The sequence below is a fragment of the Tympanuchus pallidicinctus genome, unplaced genomic scaffold (assembly GCF_026119805.1).
Source record: "Tympanuchus pallidicinctus isolate F22 unplaced genomic scaffold, pur_lepc_1.0 scaffold1, whole genome shotgun sequence".
NCBI classification, from domain to species: Eukaryota; Metazoa; Chordata; class Aves; order Galliformes; family Phasianidae; genus Tympanuchus; species Tympanuchus pallidicinctus.
In genome coordinates this window covers 18,099,469-18,114,677 of record NW_026294618.1, presented here as the reverse complement: position 1 = coordinate 18,114,677, position 15,209 = coordinate 18,099,469, and the positions used below count along the sequence as shown (strand labels likewise).

General features: G+C 34.9%; 1 protein-coding gene across 1 annotated transcript in view; it reads left to right on the top strand.

Moving 5' to 3' along the window:
* Positions 1–15,209, top strand: part of TPO (thyroid peroxidase) — a 39,913-nt gene that overhangs the window by 12,628 nt on the left and 12,076 nt on the right. Inside the window, 3 exon segments of the mRNA XM_052697435.1 lie at positions 1,111–1,240; positions 3,907–4,113; positions 9,285–9,800. Coding sequence (XP_052553395.1) covers positions 1,111–1,240; positions 3,907–4,113; positions 9,285–9,800 — 853 coding nt within the window.

The window sequence follows — 15,209 nt, the reverse complement described above, 5'->3', positions numbered from 1 at the left end:
GCTAAAGATCAATGAAGGATTAATAAAGTAACTGCTCTCTCTTTAGTACCCAAAAGAAATATAAACTTGCTGTAACATACTATATTTCTACTGTCAGAAATCACTGCATGCATTTCTAAAATTGTATTTATTGTTAATATCATATATTTAGCAATATATAATAAAACATACTGCGCAGATCATGTGAAGAAAATTGACAAATATTAAAAAAACCTAAAATATTCTCCTCTTAGGGAAAATGCAATAGAAATGTTCACGATAGTAGGAAAATTAACTGGGTCAAGCCCAAGACTCAATGACTGAACTAATAAATGAAAAGACCATGAATAATTTCATGACTATTTAATCAAGGATGACCTTAATGCTAACTACATTCTTTTGCACTTAAGCTCTTGTCTGAGCCGTTTTACACTCCTACCTTCTTCCATAAAGGCTGGCTGCAGCGTAGAAATCTGGCCTGCACTAATCCCAAGGTGTGCACAGCCAGTTGTTGATTAGAGAAACACTGGATGATTTTAACAACTAAATGCATAGCAGAGCTTAGGCTTGTTCACAGGCCTTCCCAAAAAAACCCAGACACAACCAGTAAGAGCTCTGCTATTGAATCCAACAGTTTAAGGCATCATTCTCCTCTAATTCTTCTTTCTTCTGAGATCTTGTTAAATGGTCACCTCTGTATGAGTAGTACCCATTTTTTCTTTTCAGCTTTCTTCACTTTTATAGTAAGATTCCATCACATTCTCCTAAATCTTGATTCCCAAGCTGTCACTCTGAATGAGCATCTTTTAAAAAATGCAAAAGCCCTTAACAGTATTTCTGACTCCATAGGAACGTAATTTCATTATCAGGAAGTCAGAACATGGGCAAGTACTTCAAAGACGTCAAAAGGTAGCCAACATAAATTAGAAACATGAGTCAGATAGCATTCCTTCTTGTTAAATTGATGTTGGCATATGTGAAGACCAATAATTGATTCCTTTGCCAAGAACATTATCTGAACATCTTGTTACAAGGAAATATTGTCCTGTGGCTGACAATTATTTTATATTCAGAATTACTGAGAGGTGAAAATTCTTTGTGAGCAATTTTTTTGGTTTTCCTTTTTCCCAGGGAACATACTAGATGGGGAGCATCCAACACAGCCTTGGCTAGATGGCTCCCGCCAACCTATGAAGATGGACTCAGTCAACCTCGAGGATGGGATCCCAGTGTTCGATACAATGGAGTCCAGCTACCCCTGGTTAGAAAGTATACGAAGTGAAACATTGGCCATAAACATATCTGTCACAAAAAAGCCTCCATTAACATCTATAAATCAAACAGCAAAAGAAGTTGGACCATAGAAAGAGTAGGTAGGATTCCCTTCACTTGCAGAGCAACCAGTGGACATAGGGTTATTGCTCAGCCTTGAGGAAAGGAACCAGATGGTAGACCTAGACACAGTACTCTCATGCTGAAGAGGGCATTACAGAAGGAGGAAGGTACTTTTTCACTGTGATGCACACTGGCAAAGCAAGAGCCAACAGCTACAAGTTGCTCCATATTTTTCTTGATATAAGAAAAATGCTTTGCTGTGAGAAAAATTAAATGTCACAATAAACTAACTAGACTACTTCTGGAGTATCCCTCATTGGAAATCTCTGAGAGCCAAGAGTTTGATGCTCTTGGAGCTCTAAATAGCCTATTTCCTTCTCCTAACATAAAGTTGCACCACTTGATTTCCAGAATTTTGTTTCTACATAATTTTGCTGATGACTTCATGACTCCATATTCAGGAAAGGACGACAAGAATGGCTGTTAACTAAATAAATATACCGCATATACAACACGTGTAATCTGTATGTATTATATGTGTACAAATACACAGTGTTGCCACCTTGAGTAACATACCTTAGTTGAAAAATATTTCTATCAAACCAGAATTTTATTTTTCAAAAAGTTCAATTTACTAAACTAAGAGGACTTTGCAGTATTTACAAATCTTTGAAGCCTGTATGCTTAGTAAATAGCGGGGAGGAGAGTTTGAATGAAATGCATCTGAGAAGGGGACTGAGTGAAAAATTCCCATTGCAGTGTACAATGATTTGAGCTAGACTTACTATTCCTGAATTGTCATCATTTCTTGAAACTTGACTTTTAATGGGCTCAAAATCTTGTTATTTTAACCACCACGTGTTTAATAAGGATGAAAAAGAGAATTTAGTGTTAATGTCACCTGCAACTCATGTTATTAATTAAATAACATTCTCTCTAAACTACATGATTTAGTCTTGGAGAGGAAAATCTGACATTTGCACAAGTAAATTTCCAGGCTTTACAAACTGCCTATTTTTAGATTCATTACAGCACATACTTATGAAGTAAAACACATTTAAAAAACCTTATATGGCTTTAAAGAACTTGATCATATCTGACAACCAGAAAGCTACTCTGTTTTAATTGGAAGATATGATAAAACTAGTGCCTGTTTTTCACCATTTACATTTAACATTTTACATTTCAACATTTACATTTCACCATAGCTGTTTTTCACCATTTACATTATTTCATCTTTTTTTTTTTTTTTTTTTTTTTTTTTACTATTAACTAACTACTCATAATCTTTAAAAAGAAACTAAAAAGAAACTAATAAATAAAGTGAATGTAAAGTATAAATACAACCTGAGACGTTCAAGGGCAGATAAGGTCATGTAACCTGATCTAGTGATTGGCAACTCTGCCCATGTTAGGGAGTGGAAGCTCACAGATCTTTAAGATCTCTTCCAACCTAAGCCATTTTATGATTCTATGATTTTATGATTCTTTGAAGCTTGAGAATTATTGTAAAGTGATAGAATGCAACATGGTTGAGAACTTTAACTCCAATTAGAATATCTTCCTAACTGGAAGAAAAAAATTGAGACTTGTGACCATGAAAGTTATTCGAATACTGATATAAGGAGTTGTATTTCTGATGAGTGCCATATGTCTCTACCCTTGACTATTTCAGTATAAAGACTTGGTGTTCTTAGCAAGTCCCATGTTGCTTCTTGTCCTCACAGATTCTATTTAACTATATCTGCCTTATGCATTCATTATATAACCCTCATATTTATTACAGACTTTTACTCTGCTTTATGTGCTGCCCTTTCAACTGCTTGACTCCTAATTGATGGAATGTTTTGCAGCATGAGGGAAAAAATTGTGAATAATATTGATATCCTAATCATATCAAACTGATTGCTGATTTTGCTCCAAAGGCTTCAGTTAGCAATCAATGTCAGCTGAGCATATAGCACTGGTGTCTCCACATGTTCCCTCTAAGAGCATCTGTATCTCTGTGTAATTTTCACAGAAGTGATTGAGGAAATACTTGTGGCTTCTCCCTACCTGGAATAATGAAGCAGAGTTTCCAGCTACCATGTATTTGCTACCATGCCGTCTTCTGGGCTGCATAAAATGATCTCTTTATTCAGAACAGGCCAGAACCGCTGCGTATTCATGCTGATCAGAGGTTGCTCAGCAGAATCCATTTGTTAAAGGAAAAGAAAACAAAAAAATAGAAAAAAAACTCATAGGCAGAATAAAGAAAAGCACAAAGTTTGCAAAATTCTCTGAGAAGGAACAAATCAAAGATACACAGATCATTTGGCAAATACATAGGAAACTTAACTGAAACATCTTAATCTGCATTGGGCACCAGTGTTTCAGCTCCTGAACAGAACTAACACTGTCAGATTTTGGTTTTGTTTTCTTTTCTTTTTCTTTTCTTCAAGCAAGCCATTAAAAGTACTCTGCAATCTGAAGTATTCCAAGGAGGGGGTGTGGGAAAAGATACCTTTTATTACGGTTCATCCTGATTGTACTATTTTATCAGATTGTGAGAAGAACTGCTTGACACTCAAGGTAAATTAGTTCTTTTCCCAGGTTCGAGAGGTGACAAGGAAGATAATTCACGCATCTAACGAGGCTGTCACCGAAGACAACCTATATTCTGACATCATTATGGTGTGGGGACAGTACATAGACCATGACATTTCATTCACACCTCAGAGCATAAGTAGAACCAGCTTTTTAACAGGAAAGGAGTGTCAGATGACATGTGAAAGACAAAATCCATGCTTTCCGATAAAGGTAAGACTTTAAATTAATTTCTTCAAGACAAACTCCAGGTTCTAGACAAGTGAATAATGTAAAATACATTAGAGACATACATATGCTAAAATAATTGCAAAGGAAACTTGTAGACCACCAACAGTACAGCAGATGGTGATAGAAGTATTGATATATAGTGTAATTATAACATGAAACAGGTACAGATTTAAATTGCTTTACAGAGATAACAAACTACAGCTACAGTACTTAGTACAAATATATTTTTCTACTTCTCAAGTTTATGTTGCAGAGAAACTTTATGTCTCCCCCAGTATTATTGTTTTCATGCATCAACGTTTTGAATTCTATCACAGAGAATAGAGAAATAGATAAGAAATAATTATGTTTTTAAAGTGCCATCTTTAATATTATATAAAATATTATATAAAATACTTTTGTTTTTAAAGTAACATTTCAATGTATGTATAAAACAATCTGCAAGGGGTTGCTGAAAGTTACATACATCACATCTTTGCTTTGTATAGATGGAAAATTTGAATTCAAAGCTTGTTAGGAAATTGGAAAGAACATAAACTAGTATAAATATAGAATTCTATCTTGCCAATTGATTTGAAAGTATAAACATTCTTTTACAAACACAAAAAAAAAGCAAGTGGCAAAGTCAAAATACATTTTTTGTTTCTCAAAACACAGACCATTACTTTATTCTGCAGGAGGGTTATGTTTATCATAACCCTCAAACTGATGCATGAATTTGTGTTCAGAGCAACGTAAATTACTTTTCTTTGGGCTAGAGCTTAATTACTGATCAGCTTCTTTATGCTGATATAGTTATCCATATACCAGTAACTTTGCTGTATGAGAAAAGTTGTAAACAAAGGGCATAAGTCCTGTTTCTATCTTGGAGTTGTGAAGAGTTTCATCACCGAGTGTGTTTCAATTTGCTGTGAAGACAAATTACATGTGTATGTCCTAAAGCTAGCTATGAATCTGGCCCAGAAGCTGCTCTTACGCAGTATTATATAGCCTACCAGAGGAGTGGGGTCATAACAGAACTCTTGATCACCCTTGGGATTCAGTGTCTGATAGCCAGAATGGCCATGGGAAAGAAAAACAAAGAAATTCAGATGCAATTCTGTTTTAGATAAGCTTTCTGACTTCTGAATTCATTATTTTACTATAGTTCCATTAATTTTCAGCCTCTTTTTGTTCCTCTGTTATTCACGCTTAAAGAAGGACAGATATGAAGATGGTGGTTCTTTTGTTTTTATGATATATATCTAGTATTATATATCTAGTATGACCACTTTTGTCAAGTCTTCAGTAAAGCTAACATCTACCTGGCAAATATTTGGAAAACAGCCATGTTTAGTTTCATGCATTCATTTTTTTATATGAAGATACTGCAGCTGCTTTCCAGAGGTATTGAAACCGATAAGGTATTATCCAACAATGTGAACACAGAGGCTGCTGTTTGCACTCTTTCAGTGTATCTAGAACAGGGGCACCCAAGGGAAAATTCAAACACATGAGAAGACAAATGAGCTCAGCCATATGACCACTCCAGGGCTTTCACTTGAGAAAGGCAGCTCTTGACTGTGCAAATTAGGAAAGGTGTCTGGAAAATGTTATGAGACAATGCAGTTCAAAGACAGATTGAAATTTGCAAAAGTACATTAATATTAATGACAAGTGTAAGTAAATTATTTATAGGTTAGCAGGAAACATTATGATTTCCTGTTCTGGACATTTCATAATAAAGGCTACAGAGAGTCACTCAGAGATTCTCACATTGAGCCTGTACTTATCTTGTTTCTGTACTTATCTATTTAGAATACCATAGTATGAACAACAATAATAATAAACTAGCTTTTTTTGAGGCCTGACACATGGAAGTGGGATGCTGAGAATTTGTCATTCTTCCAATGATTGTTTTAGGCTAGAGCTGAGACACAGTGAAACATTAGAAAGACTTTCAGAGGAGAACTACTGTTTTTATTCAATAATAATTATATTGTTGATATTAAGATAGGCATAGCACATAAATATAATAAGATATGATCCTGAAATGCTTTCATTTGGTTAGATCAGCTACAGAGAAGCTGGAAAAGAAAGGGAGAAACAAAGGTGTTATATAATATGGCAAGTTCCTGTCCTGGCTAAGAAAAGATCAGTCTGTGTATTAGACAGCCAGCAGAGTGAGTATCTGCCTTTTCTTCTGCATTTCAGAGGTAGCAACTAGCTGTTAGATGGACTCTTTTCTGATCTTCATGTCTAAGATCACGCATTTATGTCTTCCTTGAGGACAAACTTTCTTAACCATAAGTAAGTTTTCTTTCACTTAAGAACAGCAAAAATTCTTTTCAAAGAGACTATTTGACATAGAACAAATTCACAGCAAGAAAGGCTTTTATTTAAATATGGTCATGGCCTAGAAATTGTGGTCTCCTGAAACAATTACTGATTCCTAAACATTGAAAAATTTCACTGTAAGCAGATTCTGCTATGCATAACTGTTAACATTTAGTCGGTTTCAATCAGCATGCAGCTGTACCTGGAAAACTACTGTGGCCAGAGATGGATTTATTTCTGATATTTTTCCCTTTAGAATTATACAAAGACAGGAAAAAAAATATATATATTAATTTAGTACTGAACAAAAATGTTATTCTATAATCATTTCAGAAGGAAAAAAACTTTTAATTTTCTCTGATTATTTCTGATGTAATTTGAATAATAACATAAGGAATCTCTTATTTGCACATTCAGCTGCTGTCTGCATGCTGTTTATCCCATGAAAAGAGAAAAGACTACATTATACAGTTTTGCAGTCCCTTAATGCTCATTACTGCTGCTTTTCTCCGCTGGGGCACAGAGTAATTTGAATTGAAATTGCAGAGGCAGTTAACCGAAGATTATTCACTATGAACTTCATTCACTGTTGATATGTTTTGCTGTGAGCCACACTGCTCAACAACTTAAAGGCGACTCTTACATTTTTCCCAATTATACCTGATTTCTTCCAGGCTTTCCTCTTAACTAGAAGCTAGGGGCACTCAAATACATACTACGCTGTGGCTGTTGAGTTCAGGTTTCTGTACTGTGAAATGATCTTCCTGCTTATATTACCAACTGAAGAGAAAAAGAAGCCACAATAGTAGAAAGAGACATAAACATAGGGAAAAACACTACATGGCAAATCCAAGGGAGTAAAATTACTGACTTCAGTAATCAGTGAAGAAAAGAAAAATGATAATAAATTAGGTATTTCCCTCAAAACTAACCTACTTAAATTTGTTGGTACCTAACGTGTAGGAATATTTGTAGAAGTTCTTCACCAAACAAAACTAAAAACATACAAAATCCTTTCTTAACCTAAATGTTTTATTGATATCAATTCCTGCGGCCACAAGTTTTCAGTAGTAAGAAAATTACTTGGTATAATAAGCGAGGTAAGGTTTTTGTTAAGTGAAACTCATTCATTCTATTCCAAAGTTGTCTGATATTTTATTCCCAATTCTAAAAACTTTGTTTTTAGAAGTACGAAGAAGAAATTATTTCATATAACATCTGCAGTATTAACAGTATTCTGCCAAGGAGTTTTCAAATGTGAACAGCAAGAAAATATAATGCAAAGGAAAACAATTTGCTCACATTTCCACACAAAATATTTATTTACTATTAGTTGATTATTTGAAGACAATTTTATTTTCAGATATTGAAGCAGCTTTAGTGCTTTCTATACCTATTTCATGTTGACCAGTTGGTTAAAAAAAAAGTTTTATATTCCACAAAACTCAGAATCCATCATTTGGTAACATTTCAAATTGATATTAATCTTTCTAAAACTCCTGGAACTAACTCACTGCTATGACTCATTGTTGTTGCACAATGGAGAGCTATTACCATTTGGAAATAATGTATTTTTCAAAAACAAAACAAAACAAAGTTCCTAATGTCAAATATGCATTTGACAATGAAGATACATTTTAGTCATTTTGAAACCTGGTGATTTTTTATTTAGTTATGAACTCTGTTCTTTGAAATAAAATTGCTCATCTGAGTCTTCCTCTTAAATATCATAGGGTGCACATAAAGTCTTTCTTACTTCCATTTCACTCACACCCTCCAACATCTCTTCTACAGCCTACAGCCGTTAAACTATTCACATACCTTTCTGTATGTTCCCCAGTGGCAAACCTTCCAGCTGTTTCATTTGGGTTGTATTCTTCCCTCATGCCCTTACTTGTATCGCAAGATTCCATTAGATAATTTCCACATATCTCACCCATACTCTTTACCTGAATTTGGAGTAGCTGACTGAGCAATAGTCTATATCCATGCTGACTAGTGGAGAAACATTGGATCACCAATCATCTGAGCATCTTGGCTGCCTGAGGTTCAAAGCACTGGAAAGGCTTTTGCTTGTGAGGAGTAGAGCATTCTTTGCTTTTCATAAAGACAGTCAAAAAGGTCAGGCTGAATGGGGCTCTGAGCAAGCTTATCTAGATGTAGGTGTCTGTGTCCCTCTTCACCACAGGAGAGTTGGACTGGATACACTTAAGTGTCTCTTCCAACTCAAAAGTCTCTATAACTATGATTTAAAACTTCTAAGAAAAGCCGAACCCATAAAATAATGTAGGAGAATGCTTATGGGACCAGCAGAAGGCAGAGTGAATAATTATGTATGCCTTCTTTAGTTTTGTCGCCTGATTAAAATTGAGTATTGAAACAGTGCTCTTATGGCATGCTACTGCAGACATTGAAACTCTTCATTACTTTTTTATGTACACATGTAAACCTCCTGTTTCATTTGGTGCTCAGCAGAACATTATTTGACCAGATGTTCACATCTTCACTGTGATACATTCTGTGATGAATTTTAAATGTGAAAACGGGCTAATTTAGGCATAGAACTACTCAAAAGGTATAACATCAGTAATTTGATCTAATGATAGAGCAAATGTTTTAATTTATTTCTGTCTTTTCTTGAAAGTTGTTGAAACATCTTTTCACTTAAATCTGAAGGAGAGAAAAGACCATCTCTGTGAGTTTAGAGAATGTCACATCCTTACATTAGACCTGGGAAACAACTGAAAAAGGAGACCACGGGTAGAAATACTTATGCAAAACTTAATTGAACATCTGTGTTGCCTTCAGCTCAGAAATTCCACGTTTTTGTTATACAGGTAACAACCAATGACACATTATCCGAAGGCATGGATTGCCTGCCCTTCTATCGCTCATCTCCTACATGTGGCACTGGTGATCACAGTATTCTCTTTGGAAATCTATCAGCACTAAATCCAAGACAACAGATCAATGGCTTAACCTCTTTCATTGATGCTTCTACTGTCTATGGGAGCACTTCCACTGTTGAAAACAAGCTGAGGAATTTAACAAGTGAAGAAGGCCTTCTCAAAGTCAACAATAAACATCATGATAATGGTCATGAATACCTGCCTTTTACAGACCGGGTTCCATCACCTTGTGCACAGGACTCAAATGAACGTGAAGATGAAAGGATTGAATGCTTTATGGCTGGGGACAGCCGATCGAGTGAGGTCACATCATTGACAGCCATGCACACACTGTGGCTGAGAGAGCATAACCGCCTGGCCCGGGCCCTCAAAACCATCAACAGCCACTGGAGCGCTGAGACAGTCTACCAAGAAGCACGGAAAATTGTTGGAGCTCTCCATCAGGTGGGCTGCCTATTTGCTTATTGACACATAGCAGTGAATATCCTAGAGTAGAATCCATCATAGAACTTCAAATATGTTACTGTGAGTAGTTTCAGAGATCATGTTGCATACTCTGTGCCAGCTCTTTTTATGCTTCCCATCTGGTATGTTTAAAGTTTGCTCTGTCCTATTTTCCCCAAATGCAGTGTCCTCCTTATTCAGACCTCAGATCTCAGTGCCCTGATTTTATGGCAATTTCTACTTTTTTACTACTATTTTTTCTACTTATTTACTACTATTTCTTCTTCATATTTTTGCATATTTCTCCTATGTCTATTTTGTCTGTTGAAGTCTAAAGAAGCTCATTTAGATACATTTCTTTATAGTTTTTGGTAAAGGAAATAAGTAAAAAACTATGTCTCCGCATTTACATAGTGCCCAAAATATTTACTTTCTTATGGTAATTATATAAACAAGTAGCTGTTCTGTGTAAAAATACTTAGGAACCTCTCAGTGCTGTATTAATCAGGGTCTAATCTCCAATTCTTCTCTTCCCTATTCCTTCTTCTCTTTTTCCCTTTTTTCCTTTTTGATTTCCTCTTTCTTTTCCCCTTTTCTTCCTGAAATAATTATGCAGGCTTGTGTTTTCCTCACAGTTCTCCTTCTCCTGCAGAATATAGCATAAATTGTAGCATCAAGCATAGGGCTCTGTTAGAGAAGCACACTCATCAAGAGACTCTTCAAGCTCAAACAACCACTTTTACCCCCTTTTCCCTCTATTTTCCTATGCTTGTTCCTCCCCAGTCCTTTAACCCCTCCCTTTTTCCACCTTTAGTCCTTCCTGAATACCCTAGCATCTCCCACATTCTAACAGTCCCTTTAAAACATAGTATGCAAAATTCTACAGAGATTCTCTCCTCCCTGCTTCTCACAGGTAGTGCTACCTCTTCTCAGCCATCATTCCTTTAGCATACCTGACATTCAGGGGACAGTTTTTTTCATTGTCTTGTCTTTCATCCTCAGGTTTGTGGTCTAACCAATTTCTTTAGTGATCTCAGGGAATAACTGGTCCCATCAGCCTTTTTTTGATGACTTGGATAAGCAGACTATTTCATCTGACATTTCTCCAATTCTGACTAGGGCTTCTGTGTAAATGGAGATTCAGCATTAATATTATATCAGAACCAGGATAAACTGAAATCTTGATGATTTTCATATGCTTTCTGATTCCTGAAAGCAGATGATTTGTTACCAAAATATTACCTTTATGAAAGTTAACTGGAAGAGGGGGTAGAAAAATTTCTCTATTGCAATAAGACACTTTATTCTTTCAGAAGTTTTAGTCAAGAGAAAAATGAAATCTAAAAATTTTGCATTCATTTAATTTTATTTTTTTCATTAATCACGTAATCTTCTTGGATGTAAATAAGCTATTTGCATCAAATAATTGCACTGATGAGTCAGAATGGTTGTTAGTACTTGTTAGAAGAAAAGTGAAAATCCATAATATACCTCTATGTGTTCAACTATTTCTGAACTATGCCCAGTATTATCCTGAAAGAAAATTCTTTGTGCAAAGCATTATACCACATAAATCTAGGCTACTCATTATCTCAACCAGTATCACAGAATAATGAGATTTGCATATGGCTCATTAGAACTGTGTTTCAGTTATATCTGGCTGGTTCATAGATATTCATTCAAGGGAGGTAATTGCAGTATCTCTATTAATGTGGAATGTTAACCAGCACCATAATGACGACTCTAGTTGAAGTTATCTTGAGATTTCCACTCTAAAATTTTGTTTCAGTTGCTACGCATTTCTCAAATTCTCTTTTTTTTTAATGAATAATTTCAAGTGTAATTTTTGCCTGTGGGTGTGTACTTATAGAGAATTGAACAAAAAGCCTTCCTTTCTTTCTAGACTAAGAATTTGAAAAATCTCTCTCTAGACCATGCTTTTCTCCTAGATATTTTTTATCACCATAAATAGCTCTAGTGACAAAAGTTTAGCAATAGGAGTTTGACAGTGCTACCAAACAATGGCCTGTTGATATCTTGGACAAAACACATTTTTTGTTGCATTGTAGACATACTTCTTTGATAAGTAGTTGTTTACATAAGCCAACAGTAATTAATTCAATTATCTTCTTGAATGTGACACATACTTAACTCTCAAACATCAACTCTGCAATATGCTGTATTAAAAATATATACCCTGACTGAAGAGTGTTTTACGCAAATAGATATTTTTCATTGTCATTTGCTAAATGAAGTGAAATTGACTCCTTGTTTTAGTTATTCCTATTTTGTTCTGAGATGTCCGAATGAGAAAAATTAGGGTAGAGAATCACAGAATTATTGAAGTTGGAAGACTCCTTTCAAGTTATTTGAAAGACAATAGTTAAAATTTGTTCTTCCTTTAAACAAAAAGTGTAGACAAAACAGGAGAAGATCACTAAATTCTGGAACCTCTACTGTATTAATATTGCTATTTTGTTGTCCTTGTTACAACTGAGACAGAGTTGATTTTTTCCTTCATAATGTCTGGTGCTATGAGATAAGATGCTATGTTTCATCTTTTGGATAAAAAACACTATTGATAACAGACTGTTTTAGATGTTGCTGTATACAAGTGCAAGGACATTTCAATTTTACAAGTTCATGTGATGCCCTGCCAGCAAAGGGTTGGTTGGAGGGCACAAGGAGATGGGAGAGGATGGAACTCAACTGGACAAAGGAATATTCCATACCATATGGCAGCATGCAAAAAAACACCAGGCTGGGCTTGGGGACTGGCTGGGCATCAATCAGTGGGTGGTGAGCAACTCCTTGTGCATCACCTGCACATTTATATGATCAAAATTGCTGTTATGTATTTTTTTCCTTGTTATGTGTGTCCTAGTAAACAGCTTTTATCTCATCCCACAAGATCTACTTTGTTGGTGTTTTTTTTCCGATTCTCTCCCATATTTTCTTGGGGAAGGTAGGAGAGTAAGTAAAGAACTGTGTGTGCAGTGCTGAGATTCTTGCCAAGTTAAATTTATGGTCTGAGAGTTGAAAATGCATGCATGTGTACCAGTTTTGCTTTGATGCGCCATTACAGCCAGTAGATCACAAGTGTAGTTGTCAATTGAATTCAGTTTTCAGTATTTCACTTCATTCTATCCTTAACTGTGTTTTCTAAGCATCTTCATCCTAACTTCTCCCCCATGTACTTATACATGAGCTTAAAATGGGTCTCTTCTGCAGGTCACTTGAATGAAACTTGTTTGTGATATTGGATGATTAGTAACTTCTCTCAGAGCTTAAACTTTATGAAATGATGAATGATAAAAAGATTAATGATATGTATTATATTAAAAAAAATGTGTTGCATACATCATTGCTCATAGAAAGTATAGCTCAGACTATTCACTGAACTATAAAGACGTGTTCATTTTTTATCAAAACGTGTTTTACAGTCATTCTTTAGGAAAATGTTTAGGACTTCAATGTCATCTGTAAATCTTTGAATATAACCCTAAGAATTTCAAATCAACTGTGTATAGCACTTTAAGAGATTACGCAGTGTTGCCGTCGGATTGTTCTGTACAATTTCTGCAATCTTTCCCAAGCACAGGAGCTTGAGTTAATTGGCTCTTTGCTATTTCAGTGAGATGATATTTTTTGCAGTCACCTCTGGCCAATGGCAAAGATTAGCTGTCCTATCAGCCCTACTTTTTTCTTACAGTCATCCATATATTTTTATATTCTCTTTTGCAGAGTTCTTTTTACATTCCTTTCAATGCATTGTACCTTTATTCACAACTTTTTTGGAAAATGCTTGAGGGGTTTTGAAAAGTCTGCTAAACTTAATGAGGAAGTGATATGAATTTCTTCATCTTTTGCACCTCATTTGAAATAGCTTTTGACATGAACAAAAAAAAATCTCAAAAATAAGTTGAGAGTTTCAATTAACTAATGTATGGAAGAATTCTGTTGAAGGTGGTCCAACCTAGAGGGAAACCCAGTCAGGATGCTGTCTGAGTTCCTAAGGACATTTCAGAATCCCTGATATACTTCTGCTTTCTGAATGAGAAGAATAGTACTTTTTACACTAACAGTCTGTTTGACTTTGAATACTGTTGCATTTACAGATCAGGATTCAGTGATGCTATGACAAACCCGTACAAAACCATTTCTGATAGTCTGTTATCATTTAGATTCTGTTTCTGTTTGTATAGTTACCAAATATTTGGTTGTATTGCTAGGAAATCAGAATTTTCTTTTCTCAGACATGACTAAATGAGTTATATACAAATACTCTTAATCTCTGTTACTTTCTGATCATATTGGTTATTAAAGTCATTTAGATACTGAACATATAATTTCTGTTTAAAAGACAATGGCCATTTTTCGTTTTTTTCTACTAAATTGTACATTTGAAGTAATTACAGCCATTAGAGAGTAGAAATATTTACATAATTGATTAAAATTAATTTCACAATGAGGCTTCTATGTAAATCTGAGCTGATACTATTAGATGTCAAATGTCTCCTAAGGAAAAATTGGATTAGCACTAATATTTTAAAAGTTACAAGGAGCTGAGACCTTTCAATACCTTGCAGGTTCAGACTCACTATACCCACATAAAGCTCTTATGCTGTTGCAAACACCCAAACCAAATTTATTTCTTATAAAGTGACTCAAAATAAGTAATAAACAGTAGCATAGTTCATTATAGTTTCTTGTTATGCCTTTTCTATAGAGGTTTATGACTTTTTAGCTCTAATTTTATTGACATATTTTCAGACATATTTTGTTCTTTTGTTTCCACAGAAGAATCTTAGTTATTTCAAATCTTTCAAATAATTCTGTCATAGCAGGGAGGAGTTCATGCCAAATAATTTTAAGAAAAACATTTTTTTCTTTGTGACCTATTTATTTCTTCCCTAACACTTACATATGTCAGTTACAGTGAGTTTATCCTTGTCTTAATGAAGACAAATTCAGTAAGATTGTTCAGAGTCTATATAGAGGATACTACATGCTGATATACTTTGAATGTAGTTCTCTGTGAGATTATAGATTCTTCTTTTTTTCCTGCTGTATCATCTTAGTCTGTATTGTCTAAAACTCATCTCTACTTGGAGGAGCTTTATTTAGAAACCATAAGTTTCCATTGTATATATGTCTTGCCTAGTTGAAAGCAGGTTTATGACTCCTTCTTACCTTTATCCTTTTAATTCTCGTGTTTTGAAACAACAATTCCTCTTTTGCTGCCAAGGAAATCTGAAATTAAGATCTTGGCCCTGGAGCAAATTAAAATTTTGAATTGACTTTTTGTTTGGGCAATCCAGCCTTAATGAGCTTCTTAGTTTGGGATTTCATTTAAAAAGAGCCAAAAAAAAAAAAAAAAAAAGCCATACCAGGATGTTTATCATATCA